This window comes from Leptonotus elevatus, chromosome 7, assembly GCF_054856555.1.
Source record: "Leptonotus elevatus isolate MCC_2025b chromosome 7, RoL_Lele_1.0, whole genome shotgun sequence".
Lineage (NCBI taxonomy): Eukaryota > Metazoa > Chordata > Actinopteri > Syngnathiformes > Syngnathidae > Leptonotus > Leptonotus elevatus.
Window position 1 is genome coordinate 2,520,461 of NC_141245.1, and position 16,700 is coordinate 2,537,160.

Sequence of the window (16,700 nt, forward strand, 5' to 3'; positions counted from 1 at the left end):
TGAAAATGACACGCAATTAAAAACAATTTTAAACAAATGAAGACAATAAACCAAGTGAGGAAAATGCAAAAAAAAAGAAGCCTTTTTTGCTTTAGGGGGAAAATATCTGGGGGAAAGTATCTGAGGGAAAATAGAGTCTCCAAACTTACTGCTTTTTTGTTTTCCTTTTTTTCTTTTACAGTTGCCTTATTCAGTAGAGAGTGGCAAGTAGCCTACAGAACAGAGACGAGTACAATCATGGTCACAGCACCAGCTACACATTCGCACACAACCCTACCAATTAAGGTACACAGATATAAGATGAAAGAAAAGATTTGTCACAGAGCAATTTGTTAATTGGCAAGGAAGCATGCCATGCATGTACTGTTGTTGCTGGAATTCAGTGCACTCTTTTTCGGTGCCTTATAAGCTGCAAAAAGAAACGCAAAATGAAAAATGGGAAAACAAACGTTTAAAAAAGCAAAATCAGTGAGGACAGGACCACAGTTTGGGGTACCTGGACAACAGCGCCAACATGAAGTGCAACAGTAAGAGTAGTAGTGGCGACAGCAGCAGCAGCAGCAGCAGTGTGAAGCTGCCCAGGTCTTAGGCAAAATAAGTGTGTTATCATGACTAAATTTATTTATTTTAAAAAAAGAAGATGTTTTCACTCATCAATGCTGTGATCACACCAACTGCATCAGCTTGAAAGTTTTAGTTTCAAATTTTAAATTCATTTAAAAAATAACCTGTGTTAATTGCCAAAAATAATAAGACTAACGTAAAAAAAATTGGGGGGATTTTCGGTGTGCATTTGCTCAGAGTTTACGTTTAGTAATAGACACAACATTCTTCTCCAGTGTGGAACAGTAGTCTGACATGCTCATGCTATAGATGTGATCAAAGCCTTCAATATATTTAATGTTCAGGATTTTACAGATCACACAACTTGGAGAAAAAACATTACAGGCAAACTTTTTTTGATTAGGAAATTGATCATATACCCCATGGGCGGATACATACAAAATACCCAAACTGAAGCAATTCTCTGAAGAATTATCTTTTCAAAGAGGACCCAATTTAAACAGTTTTTGCCATTGTAAAACTTTATTAAAAACCATGCTTTTGTAATTGATGGATTTAAACAGTAGCTCTAAAACGCCCAATTTCTTTTGGTGCCAATCTCAATGTCTGTCAATGAAATTTGACATACTGGGCGCCTACATCCAAGAGCAAGGGTTCTCAAACTGGGGTCTTCTGACTTCCCAGGGTCCACACAATGTACCTTGGGTGTCCTCAAAATAAATTGCAATAAATGATGCTGTATTGTTTTAAAAAGTGCAAGCCTCTGGACATGACTGCAGTCGACTGTGGTTGCACAATTTTTCACACATTTTTATACGACTGAGATATTTGCCGGTGGCACGGTGGTTGACTGGTTAGCAAATCCGCCTCAAAGTGCAGAGGACGTAAGATCGAGTCCGGGCTTCTGCCTTTCTGGGTCTCCCCGTGCCTGTGTGGGTTTTCTCCGGGTACTCCGGTTTCCTCCCACATTCCAAAGACATGCATGGCAGGTGAATTGGACACTCTAAATTGTCCATAGGTGTGATTGTGAATGTGCAAGTTAGTCTGTGTGTGCCCTGCGGTTGGCTGGCAACCAGTTCAGGGTGTGCCCCGCCTACTGCCCAAAGCCAGCTGGGATAGGCTCCAGCAACCCCCACAACCCTTGTGAGGAATAAGTGGTTAAGAAAATGGATGGATGGATGGAGATATTTGGATTCTAACGTCATGAATACTTTTTATTTATTGATATCAAAACTGATCCAGAGCCGGAAATAATTCATGTGTGGGCTGGAGTACTGGCCCAAACAGAGGGAATTTGCCAGAACATACAGATTACTTGGGCCCTGTTCACACGGAAGCAAAGGCGGCTTCTTTTCTCAAAAAAATCTTGTGTACACAGAAAAGTTTCAAGACATGCGTGTGTCCAAAAGAAGACGCTGAGGACGTTTAACGGCTGTAATGTATATGCCAAGTTTGGAGTGGCGCTGTAGCGCAACCATAGGGAGTTAACGGAAAGCGTAGAAGAAAAATAAGCAAAGAAGACGAACCACTGATCTGGATATATTACTGGATAACCAAAGATTTCTGAAGCCGCGAGGCCGCCATATTACTCCTCCCAAGAAACATTTATCGGCATACGATTCGATACATTTACAGTATCGAAATTGGAGAACATTTGAGACAGTGCTTAGTAGAAACAGCATGATTTATGTTTTAATTTGTTTAACATAAACAAGAGGACTTCAGACATTTTAAAACGCGCCTTAAATACATGGATAAAAGATATGCTTAACTCTTTTACTGCCAAAAACGTTTAATGACATATAGTAAAATCTAAATGTATGCCACCAAAAACGTTAATTGACGTTTACTATGTTTTTTTTCTCAATGGGCAGGGTAATGTCCGTGCAGCGCTGCCTTGTCATTGGGGTTGTAAAATCCCAAAACACCCACTAATAATGGCCAGCAGATGGAAGCATTGTATCTCTTTTCAATGGTCTCTCTGTGATATGGACAATATGATCTTTACGATGAAACATCATGAATATGATGAAATAGAACGTTTTCAAGGATGACGTGAATGATCACAGCCTTTGTCACATTAAATCTAATTCACAGAGCGTCACTAAATAAAAAAATAGTAGTGTCAAAGTCACTGTTGTGCAGAAAATGTATCTTTACAAAAAGCTTCTTTCTCCTTATCTTTTTAATTTTCGCTCACTGTCACTTAAATTACCAATTTTCAAATGGTAATTACTAAAGAACGGAATAAGGTAGAAACACACTTTTTTTCTAATGAAAGAATGGAACGCAATCTTTCATTTGGTATGCTTGTATACCTTGTTTACGTAGTGACAGCACACAATATTCTGTTTGCCTTGAAAAATTTGTTAAAATGCTCGAAATCGGCTGGCACTGCTGGGGTTGTTTTTTGAATAACGTGTAGCAGTAAAAGAGTTTGTTTACAGGACGGAACTTGTATATATTTTTTTATTAAATAATTATAACTGTTATTTAACAAAAGATGACTCTGCCAAATCTAATATTGGGGTTAAAGAACTGAGCGATAAAAGAAAAAGGGGGTATTCACAGCAGCACATACCATCCACTTGTATGTGCTGCTGTGAAGACCCCCTTTTTCTATCCGCCATTGTTGTTGACAGACTGGCGGTTCGTGCGCAGTCAGGCGAGAATTGGAGCATACGCCATCAAACTACGACAATGCGTCGTCATTGAGCTGGGACTACTACGTCATCAGTGGAGGAGTATCCCACATATGCTGTCCACATTGGAACGTACAGGCGGATTTTGAAGTCTTTCCACTCTGGAGCGCGGTTTCAAAAGTGATCGGTTTCAAGCTCCGAAACGGCGCCACCGTTTGGACGAACTGCCCAAACGGCAAGAAACTTGCGCGGATACATTAAAACGGGCTTTCATATGGACAGGGCCTTAGGCTGGCCTGATGACAGGATTTTTTTTTTAAATGGTGGCAGGTGTGTGCTCACTCCAATGTACCATACATTTTAATGTGATTGGTCAATTCTCAACACAGCCACATTCCCAGTTGTAAGAGAGTGAGCACACTTGTACAATCAAATTATCGCAGTTGTTGACTTTTCCTTCCCTCTTGAAAAAATACTTATTTTTTCCAATACATATCATGCTATTATCAGTATGTAGCATCAATCCATTTTATACAATACATCACTTATCCTGTTCAGGGTTACATAAAGCTAGAGTCTAGTCTATATCAGAAAACTTGGGGGAAAAGGCAGACAAGACTGCACCCTGGACTAGTCAACATTTGCCAGTCAATCATAGGGCATATACAGGCAGAGAAAACTTTTCATACCCACATGAAACAGAATGGGAATTGGACCCCCTCGCTGTGGGCACGGAAGTCAGGCTAACTCACCATTACACACCCAGTGATTCAATGATCAGCATGTTAGAACCCTTACTAAATTCAGTTTTGCGTGAAATGCTGAACAAAATAATACTGTTTTGATTATGAGTGGGTCAGTAGAAAAATTAATCCCGTGAGCCTAAAAAAAAAAGAGTTTGAGAACCCCTGTCCTTTCAGTTCTGTCCCTCTGCTGGTCAAGGTGTGAAAAGATGAGAATGTTGGCTGCATTGTATTAATCACAATCACAATTAAGAATATTCATTATTTCTCATATAAATGTGTTTTTTTTTCCTTTTCATTTTACTGACATTTTAATTCTTGTCACAGACTATTGCAATGGCAAAAATTTAGAGAATAAGGCCACATTGGCCTATTATATCATGGTGATGCTTCAATTGCTTGTCTTTCAGGAAATACATTGCATTATAGTGAGAATTAAAAACTGGATATTAGAATATTGTGGGATGAAAATCACAGATAAAAAGGGGCTGTAGATCTGAATACTATGAACAGCTGTGCAGGAATGTGTGAGATGTGGAAAGCAGTGAGTGCAGCAGCATCAGAAACTGGAGAAAATGAAGAGGCAGGAGCTTGGAATGTATAAATGACAAACGGGTAAGAGCAAGGTTACAAGCTATGGATCATGACGGTGTTGAGCTTGGGGCAGGGGTCTACCTGGTAGAGACAGTGGCAGACGCTGCGAAGCTGAGGGGGGAACTCGCTGGATGAGCCAGTGATGGCATGGAAGAAGCGTTCAGTGATCTGCAACAGGTTTCTCTGATTATCTTCCAAGTTCTCACCTTGTTCCAGTCTGATGAGTAAGCGAAAGAAAAATCGCATCACAATTAGCTTTACATTCTCTTCTAAAGACAGGTTTAAGTGTAAAACCAAAACAATTCCAACCAAACCTCACAGTACACTTCAATAGAATTTAACAAAAAATTGAATTGTACAATACAGTGCCATGAAAGTATAAGTAGTAAAATACATGAAAGTATTTCCCCCCTTTTTGATAACTGAAAACATGAAAGTAATTTTTTTTTGCCACACTTTATTTTGTAACGTCAAGTCAATTTTAATATCTCATAATGAAACCCGACCAAAAATATCAAAATAGGGATGCACTGATACCAGTTTGTTTTTCCCCCATACGAAGTACAAGTTTTTACATTTGAGTAACACTCAATGACACTTTAAAATGCCATTATCAAGTCTTACAATTGTGGAGAATTATTTTTTTCAAATATTATTTAAAAACACAAAACATGACTTTTCTTGATCATGGTCCTAAATTTCACTCATATATTGGCGCTTAAAAAGTACAACTCGTCGTTACTGACATTTTAACATTCAACTGTTTTTCAAGCACACGTCCCTTATATGTACACCAGCAACTGTAATAAGGCAATTTAGTTCAACTTCTGAACTGTCAGGACAAGTGAAGCGATGCATTATCACACCATGACAAAAAAAAGTGAGGGAAGGGCAGGATCTTTTTTTTTTAAAGCAAGGTGACAAGCGACAGGAGCCCGAATCACGGGACTCAGCAACGACCACCTGCAGGCCCCAGCTGTGGAAGGTAAGTGGCAGTTGACTCTTTGGGTCCGGCACTCGATGCAAGCAACACCAGGGCTAATTACGTTCATAAAATTGTCCTTTGGGCATCTGTAACAGGAAGACGGCAGCAAAACATGGCAGCTTCTAGTAAAATGAGACTACAGCCATGTAAAATAATTAGTGATTACTAGACCTACGATTACGATTTTGCATGTTTTAATCTTTTGGGATTATATACTGTGGATACGATACTGGCAGGATCAACCAGGTAGTCTCTCAGGCCCGCAGGGCAATGGAGGGCCGGGCCAGACCAGCCGGGCGATGCACTGCGATGTGGTATAACTGCTGCTGCTACCATTGTTTGGAGCCAAGCGGGTGACGGAGCCTAGGAAACTTGTTTGCCAGACGGGTCGCCACCGCAACAAAGACAAAGATCAGCATCCATTTGGACAAAGCGTAATTTGCTTTAGTCCTCATTCATTTTTACTTTTAAGTATCTCCAATGGTATAGGATATGCTGGTGAAGTGGAAAAGGTGACATAGTATCGAAGAATCCGAGCAGGAGTACAGTATTAGCATGGATAGCGATATCAGAGTATCAGTGCAAAACTATATAAAATGACATTTTATTTATTAAGGGAAACAAATACAAACCGATCTGGCAGTATGTGGAAAAAAAAGTATTTGCAAAATAATTACACATAACATGAAACGGCTCCCCCAAGCCTTAAACAGCCTTAATCACTCAATTTATGATAAAGTTCCACAATGTTCTTTTACACTGTGAGTGAGAAGCCAAATTTAAAATGATGTATGATTTCTAAAAAAAATTGCAAATGTCCTATAGAAGAAAAAAATCATCCAGCAAAAGGACATGAAAATGAGAACGGGTGTATGAAATTACTTCCCATCTCATCAGGAGAAATCAGGATCATTTTGTCCTAATCCAGTCACACTTGACTGGCTGTAAAGTGCTGTTGCTGCGTCATTCACTTTGAATTGACATTTGGAATTGCAGCCAAGCTAGTTGCAGACTGTTGGTAACTATGGAAAACTGGTTTTGGGACCATGCACAGCACACTGCACAACATGACTGAATAATTCAGTTGTGTTCTGTCACAGTGTGCAGCCAGCTTTGAAAAGAGAAGTATATGACCACAGCACCACCATGTGGATAAATTGAATACATTAAAAGCAGATGATATTTCTGGCTGTTAAGTTTCTCATGTGGAGGGTACAATATAATTTAAGGAAGTGACAAAAAGGGAATAGAGGATCATACCGTGTGGGGTCCACCTCAAAAGTGAAGTGTTCAGGGGTTGAGATGACCCCTTTTAACAAAGGTTCCAGTAACTTCTGCAGGTATGCTGCTCCATAGACCTAATATACAGCCACAGTGAAGGCAAAATTATTTTAGTTTATATTATTTCAATACAATACAAATACAATGACAATGCCAAAAATGAATTGTAATTTCAAAGAGAAAAAAAAGAAAAAAGTATTGTCCAAATAAAATTGCCTGGAGTTGTGACATTTCCTACCTTAAAACAAAATGTCATTATTTTGCTGGCCAGGCTGTTTCCCCGAAAAAGGGTCTGCATAGAGTCAGCAAGCTCCACCTCTTTGGAGAACATATTCCATAGCAACTGGTAGAGGAGGTGACGGGAGTCGAACAGCGTCACCAGGACCCGAGCAAGCTCATCCTTGAAATAGAAATCAATACATTATTGCTTGAAAACTAAATGATAAAAATATGTTATAATTACCTTTCATTAATTCACATTTGCTAATTTGTGCAACCCTATCAAAGACAAAATAACTTCCTTTTTGTCTTGCCAGCACCTCAAAAAGACTGGCTCACCTCTTCAGATGAACAAACCCCATCTTTGGAATGTGGAACCTTACAGAAGACCCCCAAAGATAACTTTTTCCAGATAAACTCTTATTAACGATGGAACCCAAGTTTAATCTGAACCCATACATCCGTCTATCCATTTTCTTAACCGCTTATTCCTCACAAGGGTCGCGGGGTGCTGGAGCCTATCCCAGCGGGCTTCGGGCAGTAGGCGGGGTACACCCTGAACTGGTTGCCAGCCAATCTAGGGCACACACAAACTAACAACTATTCACATTCACAATCACACCTAGGGACAATTTAGAGTGTTCAAATAACCTGCTGTGCATGTCTGAGCCCTTTCAAAAAAGAGTAAGATGGTAATTTTCCACTCTTCACATACAGTACACGTGAGACACGGGAGTGTTTCTGCTTTTGGGGGTTGCTTGCTACAGATAAGGAAGGTGTTCGTTTTGTTTGCTCTTTCTTTTGATGGGCTTTTTAACAGAGGGGGCAAATTCAGGTCCAGAAAGTAAAAACCCTGCCACAGTCTGGCTTTAGCTAGCTAGATCCCTAGCAGGTAAACGAGCACCATGGGAGCTAGGTAGCTAGCACCTGGAGCTAAAGCCAAACAGTGGCAGGGTTTTTACTTTCTGGACATGGATTTGCCACTTCTGCTCTTCAAGCTGGATGCCAGAACACCTCTAGGTCCCAGTGTCTTCCTGCAATTTTTTAATGTCTTCCCTTTTTTGTGGCAGGAATCCTAACATCTCTTCACTTTCAATTTTTCTTTCGGCGTCAATAACTCTTTTTCTTGTTTTTCCTCGACACACCACCGTGTGCGATCCTTCTTGTGGCTGTGTCAGTGGAGCGCGGCAAAAGCGTGAACAACGCTTCTTGTCTCTGCCAGGCTGAAGGCCGGACCAGGCTTGGCCTCCCAGGTGCGCTCCAAGACCAGACAAAGTGCACATCTAAAGCTGACAGATCAAACTCCAGGAGACTCACAAACTGCAATCCCGAAAAGCAGTGAGGACTATTTTTGTTTTGACAAACTTTGTCTCTGCTGAACTGTTTTTTCCATCTAATCTTCAACTGACCTTTCTACCTGCGAGACTAAAATCAGGGCAAACCTCCCAACATCTTGGACGCCAAACCAAATATTCCGTAAGAGCAAAAAAATTGCAGAAATTAAGGTCATAGAAGTCTTGACATACAAGTGGAACTTCAATTTAACTGCCATCATGCATAAACGCAAAGAAGATTCTTACCCACTGGGATCCTGGAACAACATTAGCCAGTGCCATGGCAATAGGTAGTTCTCCCTGGTCTCCCATCATAGTGACCAATTCAACCAGCCTCTCAAAGCGGTCAGCCAGAACTGTCTCAGCCAGTGTATCAAACTCGGTTCCCTGCTGCAAGATTTTTGTCAACACTTCCATGAATGTGGCTCGAGTTTGCAAATCTTTGTGGTATCCCAGACCTGAGCATTCAGATTTGGGGAAAATAAACTTAACAACTACATTTTATCAAGCACATTTTTCCAAATGTTTTTGGTGTGACAAAGTCAAACTTACCAATAGAATGCATGAGGCCGCTGTCAACATTAGCATTAAGGAGGTTAGACATGGCCAGAACAGTACAGTGGCGAAGGGAGGCCAGACGGCGTGACATCCCCCTCTTGCATCCACCTACTGTCTGACCCTCATCCTCTACCTCACTGCAATCGTTTAGCAGATTCATGAAAAGGGTGAAGTACCTGCACGACAACAAAAAAACATTTCAGAAAATTCTCTTTTACCATTTATAGGTACAGATTGTCCACCTAATAACCCTTTCCAGCATAGCCTAGCATGCTATTACTTTTTAGTCAATTTTGTCCACAAACGTTGAGTCAAGATAACTAGACTTCTCTTGTTTAAGATGTTTCACCTTTAATTTAAAAGGTGGTGTAATAAGCTATGCGTAAAATGGAGGAAATGTATTCTAACTTGAGAAAAAGTTGTGATTTGGCCTCCATCAGCTCCACTCCATCTCCCTCCTCAGGTTGCAGTGGAAGACCAGCAAGCAGAGACACAACTGCCTCCATACTGGCCTGGTCAAGATCCCTGTATCTCACACACGCACACGCAACAATGTCATCAATATTGCAGTCAACATAAGAAAATGTACTGGTAACATGGTAAGCTTGTACCTTGTCAAACACTTAATGTCATCATCAGCTGCTTGATTGGAAGTACCCATCACCCAGTCAGTCAGGTATTCCACCATCTTATTCCTTAAAACAATTTAAAAAAAATAACTGTGGAAGTGGGTAATTGTCACTGAAAGACAAACATTATCTCATGAAGGTGTGGGACTTCTTGCTCTAACAAGAAGGACGTATGGCCAAACGCTGAATATTTGTGTTTGATTGTGGTTTATGAGGTAGTTATAATAATAATAATGCATCGGATTTATATTGCGCTTTTCTATCTAATTAGACACTCAAAGATGCTTTACAATGGAACGTATACATTATTCATTCACTCACAAATTCACACTGTGGTGGCGGTAAGCTACTTAAGTAGCCACAGCTGCCGTGGGGCAGGCTGACGGAAGCGTGGTTGCCAGTGTGCGCCTACAGCCCCTGCGACCACCACTAAACATTTGCACCTTGCATACACCAGTATGAGCAGCACTGGAGGCAATGTGTGTGAAGTGCCTTGCCCAAGAACACAATGACACACGACTTGGGACATGAATCGAACAGCCGACCTTCTGGTTACTGGACGACTGTCTCTACACCCTGAGCCATGGCCGCTAGTTATAGTTGTATGAAATAATAAGACAAGTTCAGTGTATTGGAATTTCATTTGCATACAAAATCACATATCGTCTAGGAATCCCTTAAACAAGCTAGTGTGGCCATATAATCCATTTAGAAGGATTACATTTAAACTGAATCTTATATCTGCTTGACATTTTCCCACTGAAAATGTTTCTTGACAAGAAAATATAATTTGCTGCTAGTCACAGTGTGAATTTAAAAAATAAAAACTACTGACTATATATGAAAAAGGATACCAATTGTTCATTTGATATATTGTCATATTTATATTGTTCAAAATGCTCCTCAAAATTACAAAGTTCATCCAATAAAGTAATTGATAAAAGCAAAACTGTTCCTCAAAGAAAAAAATATATATTTTCAGCCTTGCCATGAAATATTGTGCATAAATGTGGAAAAAGCATTTTACCTGAACTTCATCTCTTGGCAAAAGGACAGGTCATCTCGTCTCTCCATCATTACCTCTACTAGCTGGCACAACTTGGTTTTGATCTGAATAGCATGTACCATGTTGCCAAGAATGCGAACATACCTACGAAAAACACAAAACAAAAGACAACAAATATGACGACAGTCGTCCAGTGCGTCTTGCATGTTTTCAACTGTTATACATAGCTGCAAAGACACCACCGCATGTCCACTGTAGTTATTTCTGACCTGACGAGGTTAAGCATCATGGTCTCAATGCTAGCTTGTCCAAGGTGCTCAGAACTGCCCTCTGTGTGGTTATCCAGCAGGTTCTTCATGATTGCAATAGTCTGCTCCACAAATTGGGTGTTAGTGTCATTGATAGGAACCTGGAAGAGTAAAGCCAAGGAGTACATTTCAAACACAAACATTTGATTAAGAGTATCTAGAATAGGGTGACCATACTTTCATTTTTAACAAAGAGGAAACTCGGCCTGGCCTTGAGACCCTTAAATGATACAAAGTCGACTCAAAGATGCCATACATGTAATTATTTTCATTTTAACATATGCCTCCTTTGCATGCGTAAAAAATAAAACAAAAAACATGTCTCTTTTGAAGTCTTACTTGACAAATGAATAAATAATGACAATGTTCGATGACCCTTTCATGCTCCCGCGATCAATTTTTATTTTTTCTTACATGGCGGGGATCAAACCCACGTCCTGCGGTTTGTGAGTGCAGAGCGTTACGAGTGAGCTAAACTGCTGGGCCGCCAACACAAATCAGGACAGTAATAGAACATTAGCATGTATTTTTTATTGTCATTGCTAGCCATTAATCGTTTGTAGCAGAGACACAGCATTAACAAGTTTGCTTGCACAATAAACGACCAACAATAGATCAGCTCACCCGTGCAGAATTTGGCTCAGCATGTGCAATTATTGAAAATACATTTTTAACTATGTTGCAATAAGGCTGTAAGATTACAAATGAGAAAAAAATAACTTGTATGGCTTTAATGGGTAGTTTGCAGTTTTCAAAATGTTAGCAAGATTTGAATATAGTCTCACTTCACTCCTCGCGTCTGATACCAAAGCCGCAACTGTCACCCACTTGAATGTGCTGTAGATGTGCTGCACATTTAGTAACCAAGCTAATCTTAGCCATGGCTACTACAGATTGCTAGCATGACTGATGTTGGCGTGTTGGAAAACACTAAGAGCCCAATTTCCATAGACAGGTGCATCTTCGTTTTCGTGCCGGGCTAAGTCTAGTTTACCATGTTTGTGACAGCATTGCGCATCGCTGGGCGTTCTGGTGGACGGAGCTGGTACGCACCCGGTGACCTGACAGTTTGGTGAGCGCATCTTCATTTTCATGCTAGGGCAAATCCAGTGTAATGTGGTTGTGAATTTGGTAGAGCGGTCGGAGTTCCAACGTATTCTATTGCAAGCCGCTGATGCAAGTATATTTCAATTCAGCTATCGTTGAGTACATGCCACAAGACTTGTCTAGCATAGGGGGGAAAAAGTTACAAACATCTCCTGAAAATTGCGCCTTCTATCTTTTACGTTCACCAAACCAAATCATTTTTACAGCAATCATTTTAAGACGTGCACACATGTCAATGTGTTCAATTGAAAGTCAGAAGTTAGACCACGCAACACTGTATTCATGTACAACAAAACATGATGTAACTTTAGCGTTTGCGTGATGAGCAAATGGCTTCAATTCTATTTGCCTTGCTAAGTTAGAGATCAGACTTCAGGAAGTGGTTTGATTAAAATTCTGAGACAGTGTTCCAAATTCCGATATTGTTTGTGTACCTTAAATGCATCAGTAGTTGACAGCAGACAGCAGGTGCAGCACCCACCTGGCTTCGAAAGAGCGGCGCGTCTACAGTATATGACGTCATCTGCAAGGATCTTGTGACCAAGGGTAGCGCAATAATAATGTAATTTATGTAAATTATGTTGTTGAATTAGTTTTGAAAGGCAACAAACTGACTTTCACACGCATCAAAAAAAAGGACAAAGGGGCACTATGGGCATCGCTGGCAAAAAGGGCCTATGCCCGGGCACCTATAGCCCCTTCCACTTTATGTGCCTGCTTCTGTCTACACAGACACAGTTCTCATCACTGATTAAAAATAAATAAATAAATCTTACTGTCACGTTAAACTGACAGTTTAACAAAGGTAACAAAAAGTGTTTTGAAAACAGAAAACTCCCCCTTTAAATTATAATACGGCTGCTACGAATATTTGAAAAATATTTAGGTCTCTGTATACTTTGTAAATTAGTTGAGGAAAAAATTGGCATGTGTAAAATAATCTAAGGGTAAATACACCATTAGTTATTGCCAGTGGGCATGTAACTCATTTATTCCCAGCCATTTTCACTAAAACAATCCCCTTCTCCCGGCTGTTTTACTGGATTTTGACTGATTGTGCAAGGCCTACAGAATATTGTGTTCTATTGTTATAAAAACATGAAACCTACCAAAAGAAAGATTAAAGTCTCACAAGGAAAAAAGTATATTTCTATGTTTCCGTTTTGCAGCAATTAGCATTAGAATATAGCGAAGTTTCATCATTATTCACAAATCTATTTAGAATTCTGAGTGATTGAGGGTTTTTTTTTTTCAACATGGTTATGGTTCATTTATTATGCTCTGCTGCCACCTGCTGGCTGTTTGTGTAATAACTACCATTTCTTCAAACGTTCTTCGCAGTTGAGAGGCTGCATCAAAGCCTTCTGTATGCTCTAGCGTTGCACGGGATACCGGTACCAGTACCGTACCTCGATGTTTTGGCGTAAAAAAACGGCTCGGTATCAAGTTTTCTCAGTACTGGTACTTAAAAAAATTAATACGAGACAGCCCGCCAACTCTGTTTTAAAGACAGGTACACATACACGCATGGCTGCCTGTCTACCGATATGCAGAAAACGCCTTAAGTAAGCGACACGCCTCTTTCAGCGTCTGTGCGAGAGGGCGCCAGAAGATGGCTTTACGCACTGAAGCATTCGCTGGACGTGCAACTCCTCGTTGAGAAGCATGCAGCGCTAATTAAGCTTATTAAAGTTTATTAAGTGTAGCGCTCGCTGTCCGTCCACTCCTCGTTGAGAAGTATGACGCGCTAATTAAGGCTCCACGGGAGCGCGCAAGCAGAATGGAAGCTACGCGACAGCATTGGTATTGCCTACGCATGTTTTCAATAAACACATGAAGAACACACGTGTGGTATTCAATTTTCAGTTTTAGAAACGTTTTGTAACAAGAGCAAATGTTTTCGCGGAGAAGCAGAAGAAAAAGCAGCAATCATTCCTGCAATGGACTCAAGAACAGGCACACAGTAGGAAATCACAGACATGCATAGAAAAAGCTCAGACGACTGACAGCAACAGACACAGGTTGCGACGCATTTTTTACACTTCCCTTAAAAATAAGTGGAGCGTGGATTATTTTGTTCCCAGTTTGTAGTATTTGATTACACATTCGACTAATTGGGAGTAGAATGGAGAAGAGCAGAGACATGCACGCACACTCAAGCAACGTTACATTGAGTCATTGGAGTGCCACTGTATTGCCAATATTTAAAACGGATGAAATCAAATGCAGTCAAATACAGTACTTCAAGAATATGGCATGCAATGTGAAAGCACATACAGTATAAAGATACATTTATACAGTATGTACATAAATTAACATTATACATCCCAATATTTTGAATTATTAATAAATAAAAAATTATTTGAAGTTCTTTTGTCAGTTTTAATTTTGCTGCTTTTGCTGATGTTTTGTCGAGGTACCGTTTCAGTAACGGTATCGAGGTATTTTATGCAGGTATAGTATCGAAGTCAAAATGTTGGTATCGTGACAACACTAGTATGCTCTAGCATAAAAAAAACATTTAAAAGTATAAATACGTCTTTGGGACACTTAAAACATTTAAAATAGAACGTATTATACGTTTTGGGGAGAAAATGAGTTAAGCTGAACAAAAACTCAATATTACCAGACTGGATATAACAGGTTAAAAGCCTCCACTCACCGGACCCTGTGTGTCAAAGAATTTGCCAATGCTGTTCCTCAACTTATTGAAGAGCATGGGGTAAAGGGCAGGACTAAGCTCCAACCCCAGCAAGTCTTTAACATTGGTACGGACATGAAGGCCGACTCTGTCATGGCCACACACCAACAAGGCCAGCAGCCGATCGATAAAGCGGCTGACTGGTGTCTCACTGGCGGCTGATGAGGAGCAGGAGGCTGAGGCCATGGGGTTGGAGATCTCACATGGGCCCATGGAGATCATAGAATGCTTGCGCTCACTCATGGAGCCCATCGGCGGGCTATACGTGGCAGGGCCGGGCGTGCTGCGTTGCTGGAGGCACACGCCGCCCAGGGCACAGAGAAAGCCTGTCATGTTGATCCATTCCTGCTGTTGGGAGAGGACACAATTAGTGGATGGCGCCAGGGTCTCCCACACCTAATTATACTAGAGTTGGCGCGTTGAGTACCACATTACAATTTGTGTGCAAATGTGCATAGTGGCTCTTCTACAAAACAAGCCCCTTGTCTTAAACAGAATATGCACATCCTCATTAACTGCTTAAAACTAATTTTCTTTTAAATATCACACGCGTAATGAACATCACAAATAAATGGGAGACTCACCCATCTGTAGGATACCTACCTGTCCATCATCTGCTTTGTTTTTGGGGAAATTTAGGATTTGTTTTGTTGCTTGGTCCCATTTAGCATACGTGTCCTCCCAAGCCTTAAGGTGGAACAATAACACACAATATTAACAGACGTTGACAAACATTAACTTAAGACATTGACTCTGACATTTTTAAGAGAACAGTGGATCCTCGGTTCAAGCGGCCAGTCTGGACACGGAAAGCTCAGTTATGGTTTACATTGCGCCACATAAACATCATTGGCTCCATGCGCCACACATTCAAGGTATCTGGGGGGTTTAGCTCACGCACGAGGTTCTTAATTGCACAAATTTGTTAGACATTAAATATCATGTTGGAATCTAAGTACACCTTCTTCTAGGTCAGAGATGGCAAACTGCGGTCCTCGAGGGCCGGAGTCCTGCAGGTTTTAGAGGTTTCCCTACTCGAACTGCAGCTGATTCCAATTAACAGGCTCGTTATCAGGCTTAATGCAGAGCTTGCTGATGAGCTGATCATGAATCAGCTGTGTTGAAGAATGGAAATATTCAAGACCTGCAGGACTCCGGCCCTCGAGGACCGGATCTTGCCATCCTGTTCTAGGTACATCTAGGTAGGTACCGGTAAACGTCTCATAAATGTCTGTATAGTACAGTGGGACGATTTTGAATCATTTTATATAGGAAAAAAATTGTCCTATTCACAGGATTTTATGGCATTATTACTATTACATGCATTCGCATTATTAATATGCTAGAGTTAGCTTCCGTGCTTCCAGACCTTTACAAGCTGATTCAACACATAAAAGATCAACATCACTTCACCTCAATGTTTCCTGGTGTGGGATGCTCAATCCTCCTGAGCAAAGCCATTACTCTCTTTTGCAATGTGGAGCGACCTAAGAGCAAAAACTAAACTTTATAAGTGGATAGGATGCGAAAGAGAATCTGAAGCTTTTTAGGCTCAGATTTCACATTAAGATGCTTTTGCTCACTACAATCAGTTTTGTTTCTTTGACACACCTGTTCCCATCATGTTGCTTATGGAGGCAAGTTCACTGAAAGTGGCATAGTTGGGCAGGATGGTCTGGACAGACACCTCGTCAGCAGCGCTACGGATGTCAGCCTCTTCACAAAGGTGGCGGAAACATGACATGGCGACTAACACAGCCTCTGTGTCTGGACTCCACAGGAACATATACAGGCACACTTCAAGCTTGGTTTGAGCCTGCCTGCAGATTGGAATACCTCCACCCATTGTGGCACACTCCTGTTGGAAGCACAAAGAGATGTATTATAGCTGATAAAACATGATGCATACAGCAAATAGTTGTCTATAATTACCATCACAGAGCTAAGCATGGCACGTACTGTATTAGCATTAACTCGGCCTGTTTGCAAAAAAGTTACTCGACAGTAAGCAGATTCAAACCACACACTT

The 16,700-nt window shown here is 40.7% G+C and overlaps 1 protein-coding gene across 4 annotated transcripts in view; it reads right to left on the reverse strand.

The window, feature by feature from the left end:
* Positions 1-16,700, reverse strand: part of nf1a (neurofibromin 1a) — an 84,481-nt gene that overhangs the window by 44,848 nt on the left and 22,933 nt on the right. For 2 of the 4 annotated variants that reach the window (XM_086080067.1, XM_086080071.1), the window contains 14 exons: positions 16,283-16,529; positions 16,085-16,158; positions 15,275-15,358; positions 14,633-15,019; positions 10,825-10,964; positions 10,577-10,699; positions 9,532-9,615; positions 9,329-9,445; positions 8,915-9,096; positions 8,609-8,820; positions 7,048-7,209; positions 6,789-6,886; positions 4,625-4,760; positions 150-212 (listed from right to left, as the gene is read on the reverse strand). In XM_086080067.1, the coding sequence (XP_085936193.1) occupies positions 150-212; positions 4,625-4,760; positions 6,789-6,886; positions 7,048-7,209; positions 8,609-8,820; positions 8,915-9,096; positions 9,329-9,445; positions 9,532-9,615; positions 10,577-10,699; positions 10,825-10,964; positions 14,633-15,019; positions 15,275-15,358; positions 16,085-16,158; positions 16,283-16,529 (2,109 nt within the window). The remainder of the gene's footprint in view (positions 1-149; positions 213-4,624; positions 4,761-6,788; positions 6,887-7,047; positions 7,210-8,608; positions 8,821-8,914; positions 9,097-9,328; positions 9,446-9,531; positions 9,616-10,576; positions 10,700-10,824; positions 10,965-14,632; positions 15,020-15,274; positions 15,359-16,084; positions 16,159-16,282; positions 16,530-16,700) is intronic. The other 2 variants (XM_086080069.1, XM_086080070.1) reach the window with 2 other exon arrangements.